Genomic DNA, 22,921 nt, shown 5'->3' with positions numbered 1-22,921 from the left:
CAGCTTACTGTATTACTACAGGGAGGAGGGGAAGCAGCGGAAGGGGAGCTGTGCTTTTAAAACTAGAAACTGGATTCTCTTCAACCAATTTAACTTCTGACCTTCTCAGCTGTTGGATCAAGTTGTTGCAGCAGGCAACTCGCCAGACAAGTAAAACATAAGGGCATGCAACTCGCTCTGCATTCATTCTCTGGCTGTTGAGCTACTTGCAAAAGTAAGGTGCAAACCTATCAGACTAAAGCAACATTTAACTTAAAGTTCAAAATCTGCTACCAATCAAGATAATTAATAAAAAATTAAATGAATTTTTTATTCCTATGTTAGAGATAACTGAGACAGAAGGGTTAAAAATTAACCGCAACATCAACTATTAAAGAGCAAGTCGTCAAGTAAGGAAGATCACGATGGACACCCACTTTCATGAACTGCTCTCGAGGTTTCTGGTCAGCCTCGATTCAAGCAGTTACTGTGAATGCCTGCATGGTGAGCTCCTAAATCTCATTTTTAAGATGCGTTCTAGAAATCTAGAAGTAATTTTTATGAACATTAGACGGATAAAATGTCAGTTAAGAGCATTTTGAAAAAGTAACCCTGGTCTTGTAAAATATAAAATCAGGACGAACTGAAAGAATGGTGTATTTCTGGGTCAGAGGAATCTGAATGACAATAGTGTTTGGTGACAAGTTGAACAACTAGTGACAAGCCAGCTATCCTTACAGCAATCGTTACTGCAAAACTGAAATTAGTTTCTGCAGCAGACTGTACACAATGCAGACTACAAGAGAACTGTTGGTAGTAAAGTTATTCTACAGAAGAACTATGTGTTTCTTAAGCAAAATATAGTCATCAAGCATTAATGCTGTTCAGTGTTATCTGAACTGAAATCACAGACCCCATGGAGCAAGAGCAAGGGTTTCTACTTTCTTCAGTGGGTCCCACATTTCACCCTGTGTGTCTTTGCAACTTCCTGACTATCAGGCAGGTCTCATAGTAAAGAAAATATACAACAAAACAGCGGGTTTACAAAATGCGTGGAAAATGAAAACCTTATTGCATGGAAAATTAAAACCTTATTTTTTCTTTTACCTGAGAAAACACTCCTGACACCCCTGACTGAGGTGTCAATGTTTATAAATATAAGACTGCTGTGGTTTAACCTGGCAGGTGACTGAGCACCACACAGTTGTTCACTCATTCCCCCTCTTCCCAGTGGGATGGGGGAGAGAATTAAAAAAAAAATAAAATAAAAAATATAAAAAAATCCCAAACACTCAAGGATTGAAATAAAACTATGTTCTAGGACAGAAAAAAGGAAAATAATAGTTATGACTGGGTGTATATATATGTATATAATGTATATAACAAGTGATGAATAAGCAATTGCTCACCATCCCCAAACTGATGCCCAGCTAGGCCCTGAGCAGTGAAAGAGCGAGAGATGAACTCTCACCCCCTTCAAAACTCATTCTGCTTGATGTCGTATAGCATGGAACATCCCTTTGGCCAGTTTGAGTCAGCTGTTCTAATTCTCTTCCCTCCCAGCTCCTCGGGCCCTTTGCTGAGAATGGGCTTGACTCTACAACACTGCTAAGCAGCAATTATAAACATTGATGTGTTATCAACATTGTCTTTCCCCTAGAACCAAAACATAGCATCATACCAGACACTATAAAGAAAACAATTCCATCCCAACTGAAACTAAGACACCCCTTATTCTCTATCATTTACATCATGTTCAGGTCCCATAATTTCTACACATCCTAATTAACTACCATCACCTATCTTGCTTTCTGATATATCTACACATACAGTATTCCCATGACCTACTGGCCATTCATGTAAATTGTTCATGGAATTCATTTAGTTCACAACTTTGGGCTGCATCTGCCAGTACAGTTCTTCAGTGCAGAAGGGATGATTCACAGTGTTGAGTTACTGCATGCAGAAGCTAGTTCTGGTTCCACTGGAGTTCGTTCTTCTTTAACCTGAGCAGCTCTTACTGTAATAGTTTTAACAAAAGATGTAACGACCATAATCATGATGACGACATACAGTGTTATGTAGTAATTTAACATCACACAATTTAAACTACCAGCTGTTCTCACCCAGCATCAAATCACAGACATCCCCATCCTTCCACATTACCCACCACGTGCACCCAGGTCCTTGAGCAGAAGCAATCCCACAAACAGGCTTGCCTTTGCCCAAGGCTGGAATAACAGACTGTCTTACCCAGCATGTTTTTTATATACACTACCAGCACTTTATCCCCTTTTACAGTGCATACAAGGTTTCATTGGGCAGGACCAGCTTGACTGGCAGATCTTGGAGTGCTGACTAATCACATGGCTTTTGGCAAATGTGTCCCAATGTTTGAATGCCCCAGAACCTATTATTCCCAATGCAGTGTTTAACAGTCCATTGTATCATTCAGTTTTTCCAGAGACTGGTGTATGGTAGGGGATATGACACGCTCACTCACTGTCATGCTCTTTGGCCTTGATGGTTATGAGATAGATTCAGAAATTAGTCCCATTATCTAACTCAAGTCTTTTTAGGGTGCCACGTCACTACAAGACTTGATTTTTAAAACCAAGGACCAAATTTTGAACAGTAGCATGGAGCACACAATCTGTTTCCAGCCATCCAGCTTCCACTCTTGTAAGTACATGGTGCTTGCCCAGGTGAGTTTGTGGGAATACAATATAAATATGGGATGCTCTGGCAAGTAATTATATTTCAGCTGTTATTCTCCATACCAGAAAGGTTTTATCCACCGCTTAATTGCAGTGTGTGTTGCACACTCACAGATAACCATGCAATAGTGCCCATATTCAAGCTCGCCCCTCAATCTATAAGTTGCATCTCTTCCTTGATGGCCTGAGGTATCACGGGCCCACTGAGCTAGAAATAATTCACCCTCATTTTGCCAAGCCAAATCTACTTGAGTCACTTCAGTCCTAGCAGCCCGTTCCACCTGCTGATCATTGTGATGTTCTGCAATGGCATTAACTCTTGGGTACACGAGCAAACCAGACACTATGAAAAAAACAATTCCACCCAGCTGAAACTAAGACAGTGACCAAGTATATTACTCTTTATAGACTTTATTACAAAGTTTTAGCAAAAAAACAAAAATAAAAACCAAACAGACTGTAAAAAAAAAAAAAAGTATACATGAATTCAACAGTACTTTAGAAAAAAAGTATTTTTAAAAAATGACAATCATTCTGTTTGTCCATGAACATAGAGTTCATAGTTTGCTTTTAACACAAATTCAAAGTAAGCGTTATATCTCAAGGAGCCGAGTTCGTTTGCTTGCAGAAAGTCCTTCACATCCGGTAAATATTCACTTAACTGAACTCCTACAATACAAAACCTTTCATTACAGAACTGATAATAGTACTTTGCATTAGCATTAGCATTTTAAGCAAGCACTCATTTCTGCATTTTCTTGCAATTTAGACAATCTAATTATAACTCTATTATGTATATTAAAAAATGCAATAAAACATAAGCATCCTATAAAACTAAGTCTAATATACTTCCTGTCTGAAGAGAGCTTCCCGATGACTTCCCCGCTGAATTTATTATTAAACCTAAAACATTTCATATGAAACCTAAGTATTAATACTGCACTTTACAAAGGAGATATCAGTAACATAACCAATACTGGTATTATCAGTTGCAATGCTTCAGTCTGCACTGTGAAAATCTTACAAAAAGGAAAGAAAGCGACAGGCTGAGCACACAAAGCCAGACCTGTCCTGAAGAATTCATTTTTCATATTTCTCATGTAGTGCCGTTTTAACTCTGGAAAGTGTTCATATGTAGCAGTAATAATTTTTGTTTTATTTTATTTTACACTTTAAGCTCCTTATTCCCTGTCCTCCCGAGGCATAATCTATTAAAAACTGTAACTTCAATGACCACAGCTTCCCACAGTCAGTTTTAGCTTTGAGAGAGTGGTGGTGGTGTCCACTCTGATTTTGCATGTTGGGGGGAAAACAAAACGTAAAACATTTGAGTTTTAGTTTGCGCTCTTCAGGGTGACAGATGATTAAATACTGACAATCCTTCTTCTTACAGAAGAGATGCATTTATTTGCAGCAGACATGCTTTGCTGTGCGGCAAGAAAGCATTAAAATCCGACAGGCGCCCAACTGAGCCAATAATTTGAAGGTGCTGAGATTGTAACTAAGAAATCAGCTCATCTCTTTCATCTTCTTGATATTCATAGAAAGAATTAATTCCCATACAATTGTAATTATCTAGTAGAATGCATATGGAGGTTTTTATTATTCTAAATGCACACTAGCTACTCTAAGTATGTATTAGCTACTACATACTAGCTTTAAGCAGTTTTTAGAATGAACTGCACTTCAAGTTCACGTTTACATTCAACTTACCTTCTTTCAATAGCTTTTGCAGTATTTTCACAAATATACTATCTTTAGATGCTTCTATAGGATCATCTTTACCTTCTGAACTGGACCAGCTGCAAAGTCAAAGAACAATTTGCAAAGAGAATTGCAGCAATGCAAATTACATGAGAACAAGAAAAATGCACAGGAAATCTGATAAATGATCAAAGGTGACAATACATGTTCACACACAAGCACTGTTACAGCTCAGAGCAAGAGGCTTCCTTAACCGTTATTACATTATTCCAAGAGTGTGCATCAAGATAAGAATTACCCACTCAATAACTAACAGTTGAGATCAAAACAGGGATTTATCTTTTGGTAAGATACAGCAAGAGCAACAATTTGGCAATTTTTTAATTAGAAAAAAGGGAGGAAAAACTGTACAGTACAAACTGCAGGCTTCTAACATCATGCACAAAAATACAAGCTGAGTTTCTCTAGTTATTAAATGTGAAAGACTTATGAATGCACGACTCATCTGTGATTAAAAAAACCTGCTTTTTCTAAGAGAAATGTTATTTTTAGATACTTTCAGATCTGAACCTGGCTCGAAAAAGCTCCTACTGTCACATCCTCAATGAAGTCATGGTTTTATCCTGAATATCAGTTTAACTCCAAAACTTGGGGACCTTCATGGTTAACTCCACTGGGAAGAGACTAAGGAAAGGAAGGAGGGAACATGAAAGGCTTGGTGATGGTTTTCCTCTCCTCTGTACAAAGGAGGGACAATGAAAGCCCTACCAGAATGTCAGGAGCATGTTCAGCAAGGCTCTCTATTCTATCCAAGAAACTAACCACCATTTGTGGTTGTGGCAGTAGAAAACAGGTAGGTAACTGTAATATGTCAAATATTTTATTCCACGCACTGAAGAAAACTAACACTACCTCTCTCACAACTGACCTCTTTGTAAGCCTTTGTGAGCCTTGCTGGACTGGAAAATCAGCTGGGAGATCAAGTTTTCAAAACACAATTAAGGACAAAGTGTTTTCTAATTATACATGGTTTGCTAGTGAACGGGGCAAAATCTTGTCAACGCTGCACATAATTTGAATGGTCCAAATATTGTGTACAAAACTGCTTTTGGCCCAGGGTAGGCAGGATGCAAATCTATTTCTAGACTGGTGCCATTTTGGAGTTCTAGATTCTTCCATCTTTCAATTAATAGAAAAGGAAGAAAACAATTACAATAGCGTGAAGCTTTTTCTGCATATATTTGTGTCATATGTGCCAGTAAGTCATGCAGCTAGGAATTTATTTTCTGCAGATCACTGCCCTTTGGAATCTACCCTGTGCACAAACGTGAATCCAAAACTTTTTCATCACAAATGGCACGGTGCATTTAGAATGTACACTGTCTCCTTCCTCTCTAAGGTCTTTTTAGAACATGGGCACGAGTTGGTAAAGCTGGGTAACTTCTGGAGATTAGAAAGAAAGGAAACAATGTCATCTCAGTTACTCAACAGTAGCACTGCTTGATGAAAAGACTCTTCTGACCAATTGGATTCAGCCTGTATTCAGCATTAAAGACGCATAATAGTGGCTCTTCTAAGCAGTATCCAGGGTTTTGATCTCTTACAGTCAAGAGTTCAGCTTAATATAAAAAAAGCCATTAACATGTTGAAGTGGTTCTACGGTCAAAAACAAATGAAAGAGAAGTTTATAGAAACAATCAGTGCACTTATTGCTCTTAAAAAGCTTCATCTTGAGGTGCTTCAAATGGAAAAAAGTTTCAGCACTGATTACTGTTTTTACCTTAGCAAAGTGTTTAAGAATATAAGCTGCATGGCTACACTGCTCTTCCTCTGGTGTTGAAAATGAATAGCAGGTTGCCAGTGAGCAAAGATAATGAGGCATTAGAGATTATTCTTTTATGGGAGTTTCACACACATCATTCATACTTTACAAACCTCATGCTATGAAATTCAATCGTTTTGATGAGCTGAAGAATAACAGTGCCCTATTGTTTAATTCTGGGATAGCTCCACCACAGGTACCGTTGCTGATTTTTATTCCTGCTGCACTTACCCATCTCTTCGGAGAGCCATGCAGAGAATTTTAAGTTTAAGATCATTTACATCCACCTCCTCTTCCTACACATCACACAAGGAGAAAAGACAGGTAATTTTTAAAATTTGTTATTTAAAAAATAAAAATCACTATTGTGACACAGGTTACATCGATTAAGTAGTCTTCAAGATCTGAACAGAGTTAAAAACAATATCCTTATTAAACAAACGAGCCAACGGTACTGTTGAACCACTGAAGACTTCATTTCCATTTGAAGATACAATTCAGACTTTCTACATCCCCAAAAGACCGACTGTCTCAGTTTGAAAAAGAGTATAATTTAAAGCACATAAACATCTGCAAATTTGTAGAACACCATATTCCAGGCAACTTTAACATGCTAAAAGGTGACTGAACTCAAGACTGAGCAAGCTGACACATAGCAGCATTTATGTTAGAACAGTGTTATGAATTCCTGATATAGTGATCCAGCAGAGATTTAAGGATTAGCAGCTGGGGAGCAATCTCTCTATTCAGAGGTTGTGCATTTCTTGAGACATCACCAGTCTTCAGAAAAGATGAGCTACCTTCTATATTGCTTCCTAAACTAAATCTTAAATACTTTTATAAGGTATTCAAGATAATTTATTCACTTTTTATCGTGCTCTTTAACATCTTTATCAATGACGGAATCAAGTGCACCCTCAGCAAGTTTGCTGATGATGGTGGAAGGAAGAGATGCCATTCAGAGGGACCTCAACAGGCTTGAAAGGTGGGCCTGAGTGAACGTAGTGAGGTTCAACACAGCGAAGTGCAAGGTTTTGCTCTTGGGTTGGAGGAATCCCAGGCATTCATACAGACTGTAGGGAGCAGTCCTTGAGAGCAGCTCTGCAGAGAAGGACCTGGTGGTCCTGAAAGATGAAAAACTTAACATGAGCCAGCAGTATGCCCCTGCAGCTCAGAAGGCAAATGGGCTCCATCAGAAGAGGGGTGGCCAGCAGGGACAGGCAGCTGATTGTCCCTCTCTACTCTGCTCTGTGAGGCCCCATCTGCAGTACTGCGTTCAGGTCTGGAGCCCCCAGTACAAGAAAGACAGGGAGCTGTTGGAGAGGGTCCAGAGGAGAGCCACAGAGATTATCAGGAGAGTGGAGCACCTCCCTAGGAAGACAGGCTGAGGGAGCTGGGCTTGTTCAGCCTGGAGAAAAGAAGGCTGCGGGGTGACTTCATTGCAGCCTTTCAGTACCTAAAGGGAGCCTACAAACAGGAGAGGATTCAGCTCTTTAAAAGGGTAGACAGCAGCAGGACAAGGAGAAATGGTTTTAAGCTGAGGGAGGGAAAATTTAGGTTGGATGTTAGGGGAAAGTTCTTTACAGAGAGAGTGGTGAGGTGCTGGAACAGGCTGCCCAGAGAGGTTGTGGATGCCCCGGCCCTGGAGGTGTTCGAGGCCAGATTGGATGGGGCTCTGAGCAGCCTGGTCTGGTATTAAATGGGGAGGTTGGTAGCCCTGCATGTGGCAGGGTGGGTTGGAGATTCATGATCCTTGAGGTCTCTTCCAACCCTGGCCATTCTGTGATAAGTATGCTCTTATCCTAGTAGAAGGGATTATCACTCTTGCTCCACATAATCAAATCAAGTTTACTGAACAAAACACATCACAATGGTTTTATAAAGCACTACTGAAGATTTTAATTTGGATTTCTTTTATGTAGAAACGGAAAATTATGCAAGAATTGAAATAACCTGAGAAAAGCTCTCATTTTCAGTTACCAAGAAATACCTCCCAAGCCATCTATTGGAGAACTCTGGAATAATTCACTGAAATAATACAGCTTTCAGTTTTTAGTGAAGGCAGCTTTTAATTCAGGTTTGATGTTTCTCAGATGTTGATTTACCCATGCTTACTTTAAAGTTACTCCTGACAATTTATTGGATCATACAGTGAGTTGCAGTGAGCACTCCAAGCTTAAAAAAGTAAATCAGTAGTTTAATGCTATGGCTGTGCAAGAAAGTTGGCAACTCTTCATCCCACATTATCTCATGCTAATCAGAGGAAACTGCCAATAGTGGAGAGGCAAGAACAGAACAACTGAAAACAAATCTTGGTCCTGTTTGCAGAAAGCCTGTGGGGAAGCAAGGCTCTAAAAAAGAAAGTAGACTATAAATGGGAACTGAAGATGAGAGGAGTGTCATTTTTCTTCAATGATCTAAACCACATTTGGCATTAAATCTTCAGCGACTTAAAAAGCAAAACAAAAAACACATTAGGGACTATTTTTAACTACTATATGCTAAGCCAGTATGCTCTTAACTAACTACAGATGCAACAGCCTAGCTTAAATGGTCAAAACACATTTCTGGATTAGAAATTCTTCAAAAACTTTTCCTACCTCATCAATATATTCCAGTAGATCAAGTGCTTTCTTGAAGTCATACTCATTGGCCCTTCTGTTCTCATCACTAATGTACATCTATGATGTGAAAGATGAATGCACAGAATTATTTTTAGCCTGCGAACTAATGTAACTGATAGTACAAACAACTCATTGTGGGAAGACCACCATGTATTTTCCACTTACATGACCTTCTCATGAAAACATGCCTCGATTCAATTGCAAGTATTTTTATAGTAAGGAATATACTTAAGGTTTTAGGGTGGCATTCCACCTACATGACAATGGTCTGTGGACAAATGACACTGGATAGAAAGCTGCTAGGTTTCAAATTTAAATGCCATTTAAGGCAGTAACATTCCTGGACTACTGCAGCTAGAGCTCAGCTCCACAAATAAAGTGAACTCAAAGGATTACTTTAACAATTAAAGCGTAAAGCAGTACATAAGCACATGTACAGCCCTTCCACCTTTTAAAAACGGGTAATTTTGCCATTCACATTTCATTTTTTCCCTTATAAGCAAAGATCTAAACAAGTACTTGAAAGCAAAACTAACATTAATGCACCTTTTGTTTACATTTTCCAAGTTTCTTGTTACTTGCAAAGTGAGAATGAAAGAACCGTGGTTAGACAACAGAGAATTCAGAAGGAAAACCGGCATGACGCCAGCTCTTGTCAACTGTGACACTTCCCATTCTTCCCCAGTCCCACAGAAAGTCTCAATTAAAGACAGAGGTAACGACTCCAGAATCCACAGGCAACTAGCACTGTTCTGAAACAAACACACACACACCAAATGGGAGAAGTTCAACAGCTGTGCTACTAGTTTCTGATTTTCCACAGGATTACAGAAGAGTAATGAGCTGCTAAACTGAAACCCAGACAAGGCATATTTTGTTTTATCAACACGTTGTTGCTACTTAATCACATATGTTTTGTGTGCATCACTGGATGATAAAAATACGTTGCCAATGGGGCAGAAACAGCAAGGTTATTGGTTCCAGGCTACCACCAGAAATGAGTTGGAAGAGCAATCAGCTGTAGTGATCCCAGAACTAGAATGAACATTTTTTTATTGGTGTTGTTTGATTTTAAAGATAGAAAGACAGAAACTGCTCTTTGCAACAAGTGACCAAAAGGCCCTTCCTGCCCTTTCTTTTTCTAGATTGTAGCATCTTTCTTCACGAAATTGGAATTCTTTGTTCCTTCTGTTTTCCAAGCTCTGCCTACCAAGGATGTGACAGAAGGTAAAAATTGTACCGGCACTTGAAAATGAGACAACAGCTTCTGACACTGTTTTTATTTTGCTGCTGCTTCTTGTAGCACCCACAAGCACATATCCAACAAAGAAATCCCATACTAAAAAAATAAAGTATTTTTGTATTTGTTGGTGGTGGAAGCAAATTCAGATAAATTTATGCCAGATCTTTAGGTGGTTAGTAAGTCATAAAAGAGATAAAAACATCTGTGATCTCATTTATTTTATAACACCAGAAGTAGAATATACACTGGAACTTTTAACGGTAAAATGAGAAAAACATGAAATACTTACATCAATGAGCTGAGTTGCAGACAGCACTGGCATATCATTGAGGTTCAGTTGTTTGTCTACCAGTAACTGCTCAGGAAGTGTCTCCTGATGTAGAAGAAAGCGTTCCTGTTCTGATATTTCTAGCAGTCATTGAAGGAAACAAATGCTTCATATTATTAAAATGCAATACATCTTATGGCACGGCACGTCTATTATGAAATATTTTATATGGATGCTAATCTGAGTTCTTTAAGCACAGAAATACTTCTATTGCAGTAGCACTGCCCTGGCAAGCTAGCTAGCTGTTACTTTCCCCTCATGTTCCCAGTGTAAAGCAGACCAATACCTTACTTTTTTCCTAAAACCAACAGAACTAATCAATAGGAATGGAGAGATGCTATGGCACTGGGTAGGAAAGCAAGTTAGCTATCATTTCTTGGAGCCACCTGTGCCATGAACCTACTCCTTTGAGAATTGCTTTGTTTTCCAGCAACACCTGCTTCAGAGTTAGAAGCCTACTGGGCTGAGGCAGAATCAAAACAGAGTAACTCTACCCACACCAAGCAAATGCCATCCCCTGCTGTTCCATTGCATTGTAGAAATAAGAAAATAATTCCAGAGTATTTTATCTGTTTAAGGAGATGAGCAGAGTATGGCAGAAATAATTACTCCTTCCTTACAAAGGTGAAATCTATACACAAGCAGTAGAAGTTTTAAAATCTATGTCCTCTGACACACAGAAATGGGTAACCCAGGAGAGCCCACACTGAATTGTGATAATCAGATACTCTCAAAATAAAGTTTTGCTTTCCTTATTTTTAAGGTTTTCCTCTTAAATGATGAGATTGTTCACATCAGTATTAGCATACATTTTGAAATTGCATTCACACAAGTTACATGCAATGTTTAATAATGACATAAAAAAATACAGGACAAGTTATTATATCCTGAAAATAATTTGTGACACCTACTTAGCTATCTGCTACTCTAAGACTTTTTCAGCAAGTTCTCATTCAAGTACTGTATGTAACACACACGGATAGATACACAGATAAGTACAAGCAAGCTTGTGAAAGCTTCAGTGATATTTTAGAGCCTCCCCCTGGTGGCCAGTAATAGTTTAACTATCAGTGCAGAGAATGCTTTTTCACAAACTCACAGAAGCGTGTGCTGTACAAACGACAGCAGAATAGAGCATTTAAGTGTGATGGGAAAGGCAGAGCAGGGGAACTCTTCTACTTGGCAACTCACAGGTAAAGCTGAATACTGAGGTTACTGCCTCATGCTCTCTTCCTTGTTCTCAGCAAAATGAGCAAAGTCATCAGACCATTTATCCTTACCACATACAAGCTAAAGCCCTCATCTAAGAAAACAAACTATTCACAAATACAATGTGATTCTAATTCAATAACTTTGTTAATCTGTTCTTCACATTAGTCTGTATTTGTTTCTTACCTTCTATCTTTTCCTGCAGTATGTCTTCTGAGAAATCAGATGCCAGTGCAGCTAATTTACTCAAGCCAAGAAGGGTTTTCTTCTTCGCAAAATATTTGGTCTCCATGTTTGCTAAAGTTTGCAGTGTTCTGTGAGCCTAAAATAAATAATTATGCTGTATATCAGTTTTAGAAGTTAACATCAGAAGGCTAACAGGTCAGCAGGACTTCATCTGAACTGCAGTCTCACAGCCATTTAACATTTGTAATACTGTCACGTGTATTTCTTAAGACTTACAAGTTGCAAACTAAAATCCTGCATTACACAGTATAGGATGACATAGATCTCTATTCCTATTACACTCCCAGAATACTTTCCTTTAATAATGGAGAATAATCTTAAAATTAAAGGACAAGCTGCAACTTTACACATTGTATCTCTGGGACTCTATTTAAGGTTTCTCCATAAAAGCCAGGCTTTTATTTCTTTATGTTCTGCTTTGAAGGAACACTCCGCATGCAGGTTATTTACTTGTTGATTCAGAAATTTGGTTGTAAGTGTAACTGGTTTCTAACCATTGTAGTAACCAAACAGACAAGAATTTACTTGTATGTCTGACAAAGGAACAGAACATTTCTGAGAACAGCCTGAATTACTTCTGTTCTAGAATCCTTGCTTCCCTCTTCACAAGGTTTTCTATAAAGAACAAAGTCTCAGTGGAATATTAGATTCCCAAAGTCATCATCATGTGCATCACCTTCATCCATACAAAACTCTCATATTCCCACCCTCCCCCCCCCTTTTTTTTTTTTTAAAGGGTTGTATGGTATTCTCAACCTATAATTCATGGCATCAGAAAGGTTTCCATCCACTTTGTATTAATAAATGGGCACACAAACTGTTGCCAGAAGTAGGAAAAAACTGGGCAGCCTAGAAGGCAACAAAGAATCAAGTTTTATTTTTAAACATTAATCTATCCACATGGAGATCAACTTTAATAATAAATTGCTTTCAAATTACCAATGCAGTACGAATATGAATAATATAATAATAACGACTAAAGTAGTTAATACTTATTTTTTCCCTTTTTTAAATTTTATTTATTTATTTATTTATTTTAAATTTGTGATACCTCCGAATTTCTCTGCTTTCAATTAATCGGTTTTGAAATACAAATTGCTGCTTGCTGGATAATCTTGAGAATTTTACTGATATCCACTGTGAACTCACTGTGACCACATTGGTGACCGTATCCATGTCTAATATTTTGTCATCAACAAGGAGTGAAAAGCAGTCCTGATTTCTATTCCATGACGAAGCTCATGTGATATACCAGATGGTGCCTAGAAGGGTTCTTCTGGTACTTCATTAATGATCTGTGCCTTTATCCCTTTATCCCCTCATTCACATAGTGAGGCATTGTTCTTTTGATCATGAACTTCTGGCTCAGTGGTTACAAGTTTTAAAACACGATACTTGAGTTTGTTTGTATTAAGAAAGCCTACCTTCTGCAAATCCTGACTATTGATTTCATGTAACCAGCTCAGGTGCTCATGTGCTTGCAAGAAACTGGCCAGCTGTCCATGCTGAGCAATAGGCTGAGATAACAGCTTCCCTCGTTTTCCTTTCTCTAAGTACCAGCGAAACAGGAAATCTGAAAAATTCTGAATAGGGAAACAAACACATATTAAAAGTTGCTTTTAAGCATCTTATGTCTTATTTAGCTAAATACTTCGTAAGCTACTGCTGGAAAAACATGGGTTAACTTGATTAACAAAACTGAAAAAAAAAATACGGTTGATGAAAAAGAGCTGAGTCCTGTTAGAAATACAGTCTTAAAAAGAGCTCATCAACTACTTATACCTCAGGATTCATTGTTCAGTGGATGAGAAAGAAAAGTCAAATGCCAATTCTTTGTTAACCCAGAAGAATGCGAACAGTCACCACTTCACCCGTAGTTCCAGCCTTATTTCTGCAACTGCCCCTTTCCTACACTCAGAACTCTGTGCTTGATGCTTCCTTTCAGACTTGGACACTCACTTCTGCCACTGTTCTTGAAACATACCCTCCTACCTCCGTCTGAACCTGGAACTCTGGAACCTTTCCCCTTGTCACTGACAAAGCCTTATTTTTAGAACAAACTAACAAAAAACTCCCCCAGACTAATTTATCCTCATAAACTTTAACGTTAAATAACTGATCAGGATTTAAGTTTGAGATTTAACTTAGTCTTCTGAGAGTAATCTTGAATGCTGTTTCAAAATTTAATGTTCTAATGCTGTTTCAAGAGCATTAACAATTTCAAAAAGTTTAAATAAACCATTAATCTCATGTTCTACATTTTAGACTTGATCTATTCCCTTCTATGTTCTGCACAGTAAGTTCTCTTCAGAAAGCATTACTTTCAAAACAAAATGAAAAACAAGTAAACAAAAAAATTCCACACCACCAAAATTAGTATTTAAGACAGCTAACTGAAGAGAACATATTTCTGTTGATGTTTTCTTTGCAAGCTCTGGGAAAATTCTTCCATTAAGTCTTGCAAGATAGATGTTGGCTCCAGTTTTCCACATAACATTCTGCGTGCTTGTGTAAATATATATATATAAACATATATAGGTTAAAAGGAAAAAAATGTGCAAGACTTCAGGTGCAAAGTTATTATAAAGCATTATTAAAACGAGGTTGAGGTAAAGAAAAAAAAGAACAGAGATACCTGATCTGCAAACTGACTCATGTAACGCTGCAGTCTGGCCTGGTTGTCCGTCTGCTCACACATTTGCACCAGGATATCAAAGTCACAATACTTCTCTGCTAAAGCAGCTGCCATCTGATACTGTCCCAGGGAAACTAAGTAACCAGGAAGAGCAAAGTTACATCAGATACCTTCATCTTTACCTGACAGAAGAAGTTTGAGTGAAATGAAAACAAATTTCAGGTGTTCAAGTCAAGGAGATACTCCATACACACCCTACGCATGTATACAAGTCTGTATACACACCATCTCTGTCCCCCAGCACTAGAGGGAAGAAGGGAAGTTGTATAAACAGGCCTGTATACACCATTTTCTCTGAAAGTTCATATCTGCTATTTGCAGTTCTTTAGGGGAAGGATGGAAATAATCTATGATTTAATATTTTTATTAGTATCTAATTACATGAAGTGAGAAAACAGACAGCAAAAGCTTCTGATAACAGAACTGGATCATGGCATCTGTATTCACAATATATTGTTTAAACTCTTTCATTTGGGTTTTATTAAATATTAAGTTCACAGAATGCTTTTATTTGCGAGGCAAACTACAGATTAAACATGATGATATGAGATGTACCTGTAAGCTAACAGAGCCCAGGAACGTCAGTAAAACTGAGACTGACAGTTTAAGAGACCTTTCCTGAAGCTAAGGAATGTTAAAAGTCAGTGATTGCTAGGTCATTCTATCCATACTGCATCGCTTACTATAAATCTAAAGAAAACAGAAGTTTATAAATTCAATACAGTGAATTTGCTTAAGGTTATTTCCACTCAGCAAGGGGGCACTGCTATCAATTATTCATCAAAGATGCGGCTAGTCTGACTAATCAAGATTCAACTTTTACTCTGATAAATGCTAAACAAACTTATTAGAGGTACGGGTATGGTGGCAATCTTAGAAAGAACACTAAGCTGTTCCCATTTTACAAATATCCTATTAAAACATAAAAACCAGTAACTAATGTACTGAAATACAACACAAAGAATTCACACACGAATGCCATTTATTCTATTAGGTTTGCATCACTTTCTCACTGAACATTTAAACCTTGCATTAAAGGAAAACTATCAGTACTTACGGAGAGGAGACAAGAGCTCTGATCTCTTCTGCACGTATTCCATTTCCAGATTGCTGTATCTCTCTTGATCAGCAGGTCTGTCCACAGACTTCAGCTGAGAAACGTATCCATCTAGAAAGCAGTCAAGCAGTGCCACCACCTGTTCAGCCACAATGCTACGGAGGCTGCTGTCCACCTGAGGGTACACCACCTTCAGAATGATTCCATGCTGACGTGTTATTGCTGCACGTAGGCTGCTGGATGCTTGGAAAAACAACACAGTAGATGTTAAAACCACCTCACTTGCAAAGGAATCCAAGCTGAAGTATAACAACAGCACTGCCAAGTAAAATTAAGAAAAATTAAGAAAAAAAAAAAAAAAGTAAGAAAGGGCACACCTCAAGCACTTTAGGTTTCAAACACTATCAGAAAAAAAATCACACCAACTACATGTTCCCGTTTTCCTTTAAATATTAAATGTGGCCAAAATGGAGTAAACTACCAATAAGCAAAAACACAGCCCCCCCCCAACCACATAACTCTATGCTGTCAGCTATCAGGATCAGCTGCTCTGAGAAGAACTAGCATGATCTCTGATGAAAGAAGAGAATATGCAAAAAATATAAAAAGCTTCTGCTAACCCACCTTAAATCTGTGAGTGTAATCATAAAACACCAGAACAGTTTACACAGATTGTGCTTTTCAAAATATTTTGATATTAGAAGTGCAAAAGAAGTGTTTTATATGTAAAGGCCAGAAGAAAACCCAAACACCAACCCAGAAGGTCTTGCTTCTGGAAGCATTTCTTCTGACAAGACACTTTCAAGCACATGGACAACCACTGGGCCCCTCTGAAACAGCTCTAGATCCCATGAATTACTTGAATATCGTATATCCCATAGCTCCATCAACTAGAACCAGCACACAGCAGTTAAAAGTATATATTAACTTTGTCTCCTAAACATTGCAGTTGCATTGCAATGCAAGTTTTAAAGGATTACCAAAAATCCTGGACAGAATAAGTGTTCATTTCTCCACTCACTGATCAAAACCTCTCACTTCTCCCACTCTTACTGACCATCCTTGAGAAGCTTTCAACAATAAGTTTAACACTCAGATTGGAATTCATGTTTTCCAGAACACAGTAGAAGTCCTTTTTGTTTGAAATAATTACTGAACTAGTATTAGTAGTTTCTCACCTGTCCATGGAATGTATTCAGGCTCTCTTTCTGGAAGCTCTCCTGTTTTATATAAGGATGCTCTAGATTGACGATACTGACAGGCAGCTTGTAGCATATCCTGTTAAAAGATAAGCAAATACATATCTTAAAATCTACCTGTGTAACACAGATTATAAAAAATACTGTCTTTTATAGTTCTGAAATGTTATTTTAATAGTGCCTTCCTTCTCAGTTACACAGAAGAGAACATACTGTCTGAGCAAGAAGTCTCAGGTCTCAACGCAAACTCTTCACTCTTTGCTACAAATACAGGTACTTTTTTCAACGCTGCAGCTTCTCAAACTCTTTCTAGCAGTGGTTAAGGAGAATAGGAATGTCCCTAATTTTGCAGGAGACCATCTCTTCTATTCTTCTAATATATTTAGGCACATGAAAAAAGTATTTACTTCACACATCAGAAGCTCTGACGTACTGACGTACACAACAAACTGAGCACTCATTAATATTTGCCCTTCCCATGGACACTGCAGTTGGTGCAGTTTTATACCTTAATGATGTTGTTCACATTGACAACTACTTGGGCCCACTCAATTGATTCAATATGCATCTCTTTCAAAACTTGTTCCTCCTCTTCTAGTAAGCATCCAAAGATGGAATCGATCTGGGACACCTTAAAATATGAAGAAAAATTGCAGTGAGCACCAACACATGCATCCCCAGCTCACACCTACAAGCCAAATGACAGAAGTGGACTAGAAAAATTAGTAGAATCCAGATCAATATCCAAAAATATGAACTACTGTATGGAAACTGCTGAGTCACGGCCTGAACCTCTGATCAATCACCTGAGGTGAGCCTTGAGTCAGCCAGAGGAGCACAGCTGAAGGCAATTCACCTGTGCTGCCGGAAGGGGTGGAGCCAGGCTGCACCCCTCCTAGACCTATTTAAGAGCTGGCTACCAGAGGGGAAGGATCTCTTCTGGAGATCCTCCTCTTTTGGTATCTTCTAGTGAGCTCAACCCAAGGGTAAGCTCTTCTACTTATTCTCTTTTGCAATCCTTGTTTGCTTTTGCCTTACTCTTTTGATTATATTGCAATTATAACATCTTGGTTATACAACTACTCCCATGGATAATGAAATCACTAACTTACATTTGAAACAACAGCTAGAACAGATAAATTGCCTCACTGCCAGCCTTAAACCAGACAGAAAAAAAATTCTACTTTTAAACAATCAAAATCAGTCTTTCTAATCTTCTATTATATTTGTTTTCCTCCATTAGCAACTAATGCCCTCTTCTGGGGAAAAATATACAGTTATATATTTCAAAAAAACCTCAAGCGCTCTGTGTAATTCTTTTAATTATTTTCAAAGAGGAAGAATTAAAGGACTGGCTACATGAATTAAATGCAGCTTAAACTGAGAACTGAGATTAGATACATTCGCTTTAGAGAGGACAAAAAATTATGAAGAACATATTTGATAAAAGTCATTCCAGCTTTCACCCCTGTTTGCACAGCTTCATATCCATCAGTTCACCCCATAAGAATAATAAATTAGCATGTATTTTCTGAGAAGCTGTAAAACTGCATTCATCTTTTTTGCCATTTGTCCACACAGGCTAGTTGGAAATCATAGCAAACTTGATTTTTCTACACAAGATTTGTAAGTACTCGTGTTCACTTGTACAGACATAAAAAGTACATGTAGTAAAGTGAGGAAAACACACTGCCAAGCCATTACTATTTGAAGGGAAATTATGTAGAATTAATTTTTGAAAGGAAATACGTCCAAGTGTACATTAATGCATTCCAGCATCCACTACATGCAATACCATTTAGAAATGAAAGAATTCTATGCATTCTGCTGTTCTTACCTCTCGAAAGAAAATATCTGCAGGAGTAAGATTTGGTGGAATGTCACAGTCCCTTTTGTTTAAAGCAATCAGTATAGCAGCATTCACTAGATCAGGCAGCCTGGAGTGATAGTTCTTGAGAACAATAGCAGCTGCTAGTTTTTCTGCATGCTCACAGAGCAACAGTCGAGTTGCCATCGGCATCCCCCGTACTGGAAAACTGCCCAGTCGTTCAAATATGCCAACCTTTTATAAAACAAACAAACAAACACACCATCCATGCTTTAAATCATTTTACTTTCAGCCAAAAACAATTCTCTGTGTTTGCTGACATAAGTAGAACAGTAAAATATTACCTGGTGAAGAAACTCAATGAAGAAGGAATGAGCTTTTGTCTTATCCTCCAGCTGATGGAGAAGAATGAGGGATGTATTGCTGAAACCACTGGCTTCTAGATTAAAACAAACAAAATCTTACAATGCTTTATATCTTCATGTCAAAGATCACTATTTTTCTTTACCTCTGAGGCAGATGCATTTCTGTAAGTTTCTGTACTGCTACTACATGCATGCATATTCATATACTGCTGTTTTTAATGGGGCTTTTGAACTCTACCATAGTTGAAAATAAAGTCTTTAGAAGCAATAAAGTATGTCAGATCAGCACTATTCCAAAGCACTTATGAATCTGTTATGCTGCTCAAACAATAGCTTACGAGCTTACTCAAGTTTTAATAAGATTAATAAGATATTTTTTATCACAGTAGCTTAGTTGAATTTACATGGCTGAATTCATAAGCCGTAGATCACACTACTACAAAATAAAGTTACAGGCACTCACAGTTGAGTTTTGCCTCTGTATTGCCTGAACAGTTCCACCACATGACATAAGCAGTGGCCTAACTCAGCACTACTTTTCCTCCTCCTCAAATGAACCTCCAACTGAACAGCAGGTTAATACACCCACCAAACAACGAGGTTGTTCCAGGAGTCAGAAAGGACGATGGAAGCTTCCTCGTGAGCAGCCCTACAGGTATCTCCCCTCAGCAGATTCTCCAGAGACAAAATCCTTTTTGTATTTGAATACTTTCTATTTATGCTTTAAGCCGAAAAACTAAGATACAAAACTCAAAAGAACTATTACTATCAGCAAAATTAGTAAGACTACTTCCAAGAAGCAGTGAACTTCCCCTTCTCTCTTAGGCAAAAAGTGCAGATAAATTGCCGAGTTAAAGATGAAATTAAGATTCAGAACACACTAAGGATTTGATGCCTGACAATTTCATACATCTGTATGTACTGAGTACACACACTTTCAAGTGAGACTGTTTAGAAACTGGCAACTGCTGCCTCAAGGTCCTGGGGACAGCTTTAAGTTAATACTGCTCAAGAGAAAAAAAATCATGAACAGGGATATTTCTTTCTCAAAAGGTGTCGATTTTAATCCTTTACATATAGCAAAAAATTCAAAATAGTTTTCTCTTTAAAGCAGACATTAATACCAATGTGCCAGAGAGATGAGCTAACTCTACCCAACCCAGGATCCAAATCTATCAGAAGTTGTACAGCCATGCTAACAAAGGGTCAAGCACAAGCAAACTCTTATTTTTTTTAAACACACTTATCTGCAGAAAATAACTTAGATCTACTCAAGGAATTATGGAAACACTGAAGTGGTACCACTCGCTCTTTGCAGAAAGTCCCATCCCCAAAAACGCCCATTTTCTTTGCTGTTTCTGTTACCAGATGAAGAACTAGCCACAGTAAACTGGAAGTTAAACTGGCAGTCTCATAAGGTGCACCTTTATGCCTGAAAATACATCTGGAGGTGGATGAAACATTTATGCTTTCTTTGCAAATTAAATCATGATTTTCCCTAGAGTACCATAAGCAGTTTTTCACAGATCAACCAAACAGCTAGCTTACCTTCAGGTACAGATTCAGCCCATCTTGGATCAGAGGCAGGATAATCATCCATTAAATCCACACTAATCTGAGTCACTGCCCTATCCAGTTCAGCATCAGAATCCACATCTGTGTTACTTGGAAACAGTTCAACCACCATGCTTTGAGCATTAACTATATCTTTCCTGAGATAAAAGAAATGCAATATGTATGAAATAAAAAAAAATATATGATAGGATTATAAGAACAAGAACAACTCGATTTGTAGCACCTTTTGAGATATTCTTTTTATATTTCAGACTATAAATATTGAACACTGTTTGGGCTATCTTTAATCACAAATAAAAGGTATTCCGATTCTTTTAATGTAAGCAAATTGCAGTCTTTAAAAGTAAAAAGCTTAATCAGCAAGTGTATGAAGTTACTTTTTACTGTCCCTATTCTTACTAAGAGAAAAAGATTCAGCCTTTGCCCTGTTTATTGATTGTCATTGATAATTAAGTCTCCAAAGATCAACTGCTTGCTGTGAAATCCTTGTAGGAGTACAAAGATATCACTCCCATGAGTGACAATACAGTAAAAGCTCTCAAAAATCTGACAAATGCTATAATGCATTATTCATATTTCCTACACATTTTAGAAGCTCTTTCTATTCAGGTCAGTAAATTAAGAATAAGGAAGAAGCATCTAAACATTCTTTCAGCTTTCAAGGCATGACGATGTACTGAAGCACTGTAAGAAACATTCGATATGCACAAAAAGCATCCATTTGATTTTGTGATTAAAAATTATTGTAGTCAACCAAGGATTACTGTGATTCCAAACTATTAACTGGAAAATATTTATGCTTTTAGTGTTAATCAGAATTTGTGTGAATGCTTGTCTAAGCCAAGTGTCTTGAAATAAAAATCAGATTCGCATCCAGAAATTAAACAGAAGTTTACTAAAGTAAAACAAGAATATATTACATCTTTTATGGGAAGGAAGTTCTATCTTCATCTCTCCACAGGACACACATTTCTAAGGGATTTATGTGCTACTTTATTGTCTCCATCAAACCACTGTCATCAGCCAGTACAGTGCAAGAATCAACTCTATCTTTCCCCAGAACATCCATACAATGACCACTAGATCTGACAGGTTGACTGTGGTCGATGCACAGCTTGTGGATTTGCACATTTCCATAAGCTGCACAACTTTTCTCTACATCAACTGCTTTACCATCTGGGCAGGTCTCAGCTACAGCTATTCTCTCAAAGATTTCTCAGTTTTTATGCCATCTTTTTTTCTATTTAGAAATGTTGTGCAAATCAAACTATTAATTTCTTCTGGTTCTGTAAATGTAACTCTTTTGGGTTATACTACATATAACCCACATATATGTAACTATATAACATTAGACTTTCATGCTGTTTCACACAGTTCTCCCTACCACTCCCAACTTCCATCTGATCCTGTTTCCAGTCCCTTTTTCACATTCTCAGAAAACTGAGGTTTCCTAAGTTCTGTGCAAGTTCGCATCTTATTCTGATATTCTTTATTCTATGCAATGAATTCCTTATACAATCTTCTTTTTAAATTGCTTCTTTCCCAATCTTAAGATTCTTTACAGAGATTAGTCTTAAGAGTGTTTCTGTTTGTATGCTTTGTAGCAATGAAGATATATTCAAAACAATCCCTTCTAAATAGAATTAATCCAAGCCTGCATCTCCATATATCTTCTCATCTGTCCTCTTCCTCCTTCGTGTATCAGCAAACCTTTCAGAGGCATTCCAAGTATTGCAACAGTAAGTTTGCTTTCCTTAAGATAGTTTGAAGAACAGTATTCATTTCTACTTTTACCCTAAAAATGTCACTTTTTTCTCACTTCTATTTGTCAATTTAAAAAAAGATGCCATCTTTCCACAAAATCTGCCTTGTTTCCATTTCATGGAAATAGAATGACAGCACAATAGAATGGCCTGAGTTGAAAAGGACCGTAATGATCACCTATTTTCAACCCCTCTGCTATATGCAGGGACATCAACCACTAGGATCAGTTCAATGTGTTCTGAAGCATTACTGAAAACTGATAAGCAAATAAAGGTGAGAAACAATAGGAAAACCTATTTACTTTTAACAACAAAGTGTCACAGTGAAAGAACAGAGAAAACCAATGAACAAAGCTGAGAATGTTCTCACTGACACTAACAGAGTACTGCAGGGTTTACACACAGTAATCAGTATCCTTCAAATACAAGGTCTGTTCCTTCTTAGCATGCATCTTCAGCTAATGAAGAAGTGATGCACCTGTGCTATTCTAAGTGCACGTGTCACTAAAACCATTGTTAATTAAGGAGCACAAAACAGTAAGCCTTTACCAAGAAAATTTCCTACTT

At 37.7% G+C, this 22,921-nt stretch overlaps 1 protein-coding gene across 1 annotated transcript in view; it reads right to left on the bottom strand.

Annotated features, from left to right (window-relative positions):
• Positions 1-3,130: 3,130 nt before the first annotated feature.
• NUP133 (nucleoporin 133) overlaps positions 3,131-22,921 on the bottom strand; it is a 30,522-nt gene continuing 10,731 nt past the window's right edge. Inside the window, exons 13-26 of the mRNA XM_042887957.1 lie at positions 20,565-20,728; positions 18,996-19,090; positions 18,661-18,885; positions 17,332-17,454; positions 16,803-16,902; positions 15,625-15,867; positions 14,508-14,641; positions 13,297-13,455; positions 11,813-11,948; positions 10,379-10,497; positions 8,823-8,903; positions 6,454-6,518; positions 4,410-4,498; positions 3,131-3,365 (exon numbers count right to left, since the gene is read on the bottom strand). Of these exons, the coding sequence (XP_042743891.1) occupies positions 3,226-3,365; positions 4,410-4,498; positions 6,454-6,518; positions 8,823-8,903; positions 10,379-10,497; positions 11,813-11,948; positions 13,297-13,455; positions 14,508-14,641; positions 15,625-15,867; positions 16,803-16,902; positions 17,332-17,454; positions 18,661-18,885; positions 18,996-19,090; positions 20,565-20,728 (1,873 nt within the window). The 3' untranslated portion in view covers positions 3,131-3,225. The remainder of the gene's footprint in view (positions 3,366-4,409; positions 4,499-6,453; positions 6,519-8,822; positions 8,904-10,378; positions 10,498-11,812; positions 11,949-13,296; positions 13,456-14,507; positions 14,642-15,624; positions 15,868-16,802; positions 16,903-17,331; positions 17,455-18,660; positions 18,886-18,995; positions 19,091-20,564; positions 20,729-22,921) is intronic.

The sequence above is a fragment of the Lagopus leucura genome, unplaced genomic scaffold, assembly GCF_019238085.1.
Source record: "Lagopus leucura isolate 7727_CA_CO unplaced genomic scaffold, USGS_WTPT01 Super-Scaffold_73, whole genome shotgun sequence".
Lineage (NCBI taxonomy): Eukaryota > Metazoa > Chordata > Aves > Galliformes > Phasianidae > Lagopus > Lagopus leucura.
This window is presented reverse-complemented; position numbering and strand designations above follow the sequence as displayed.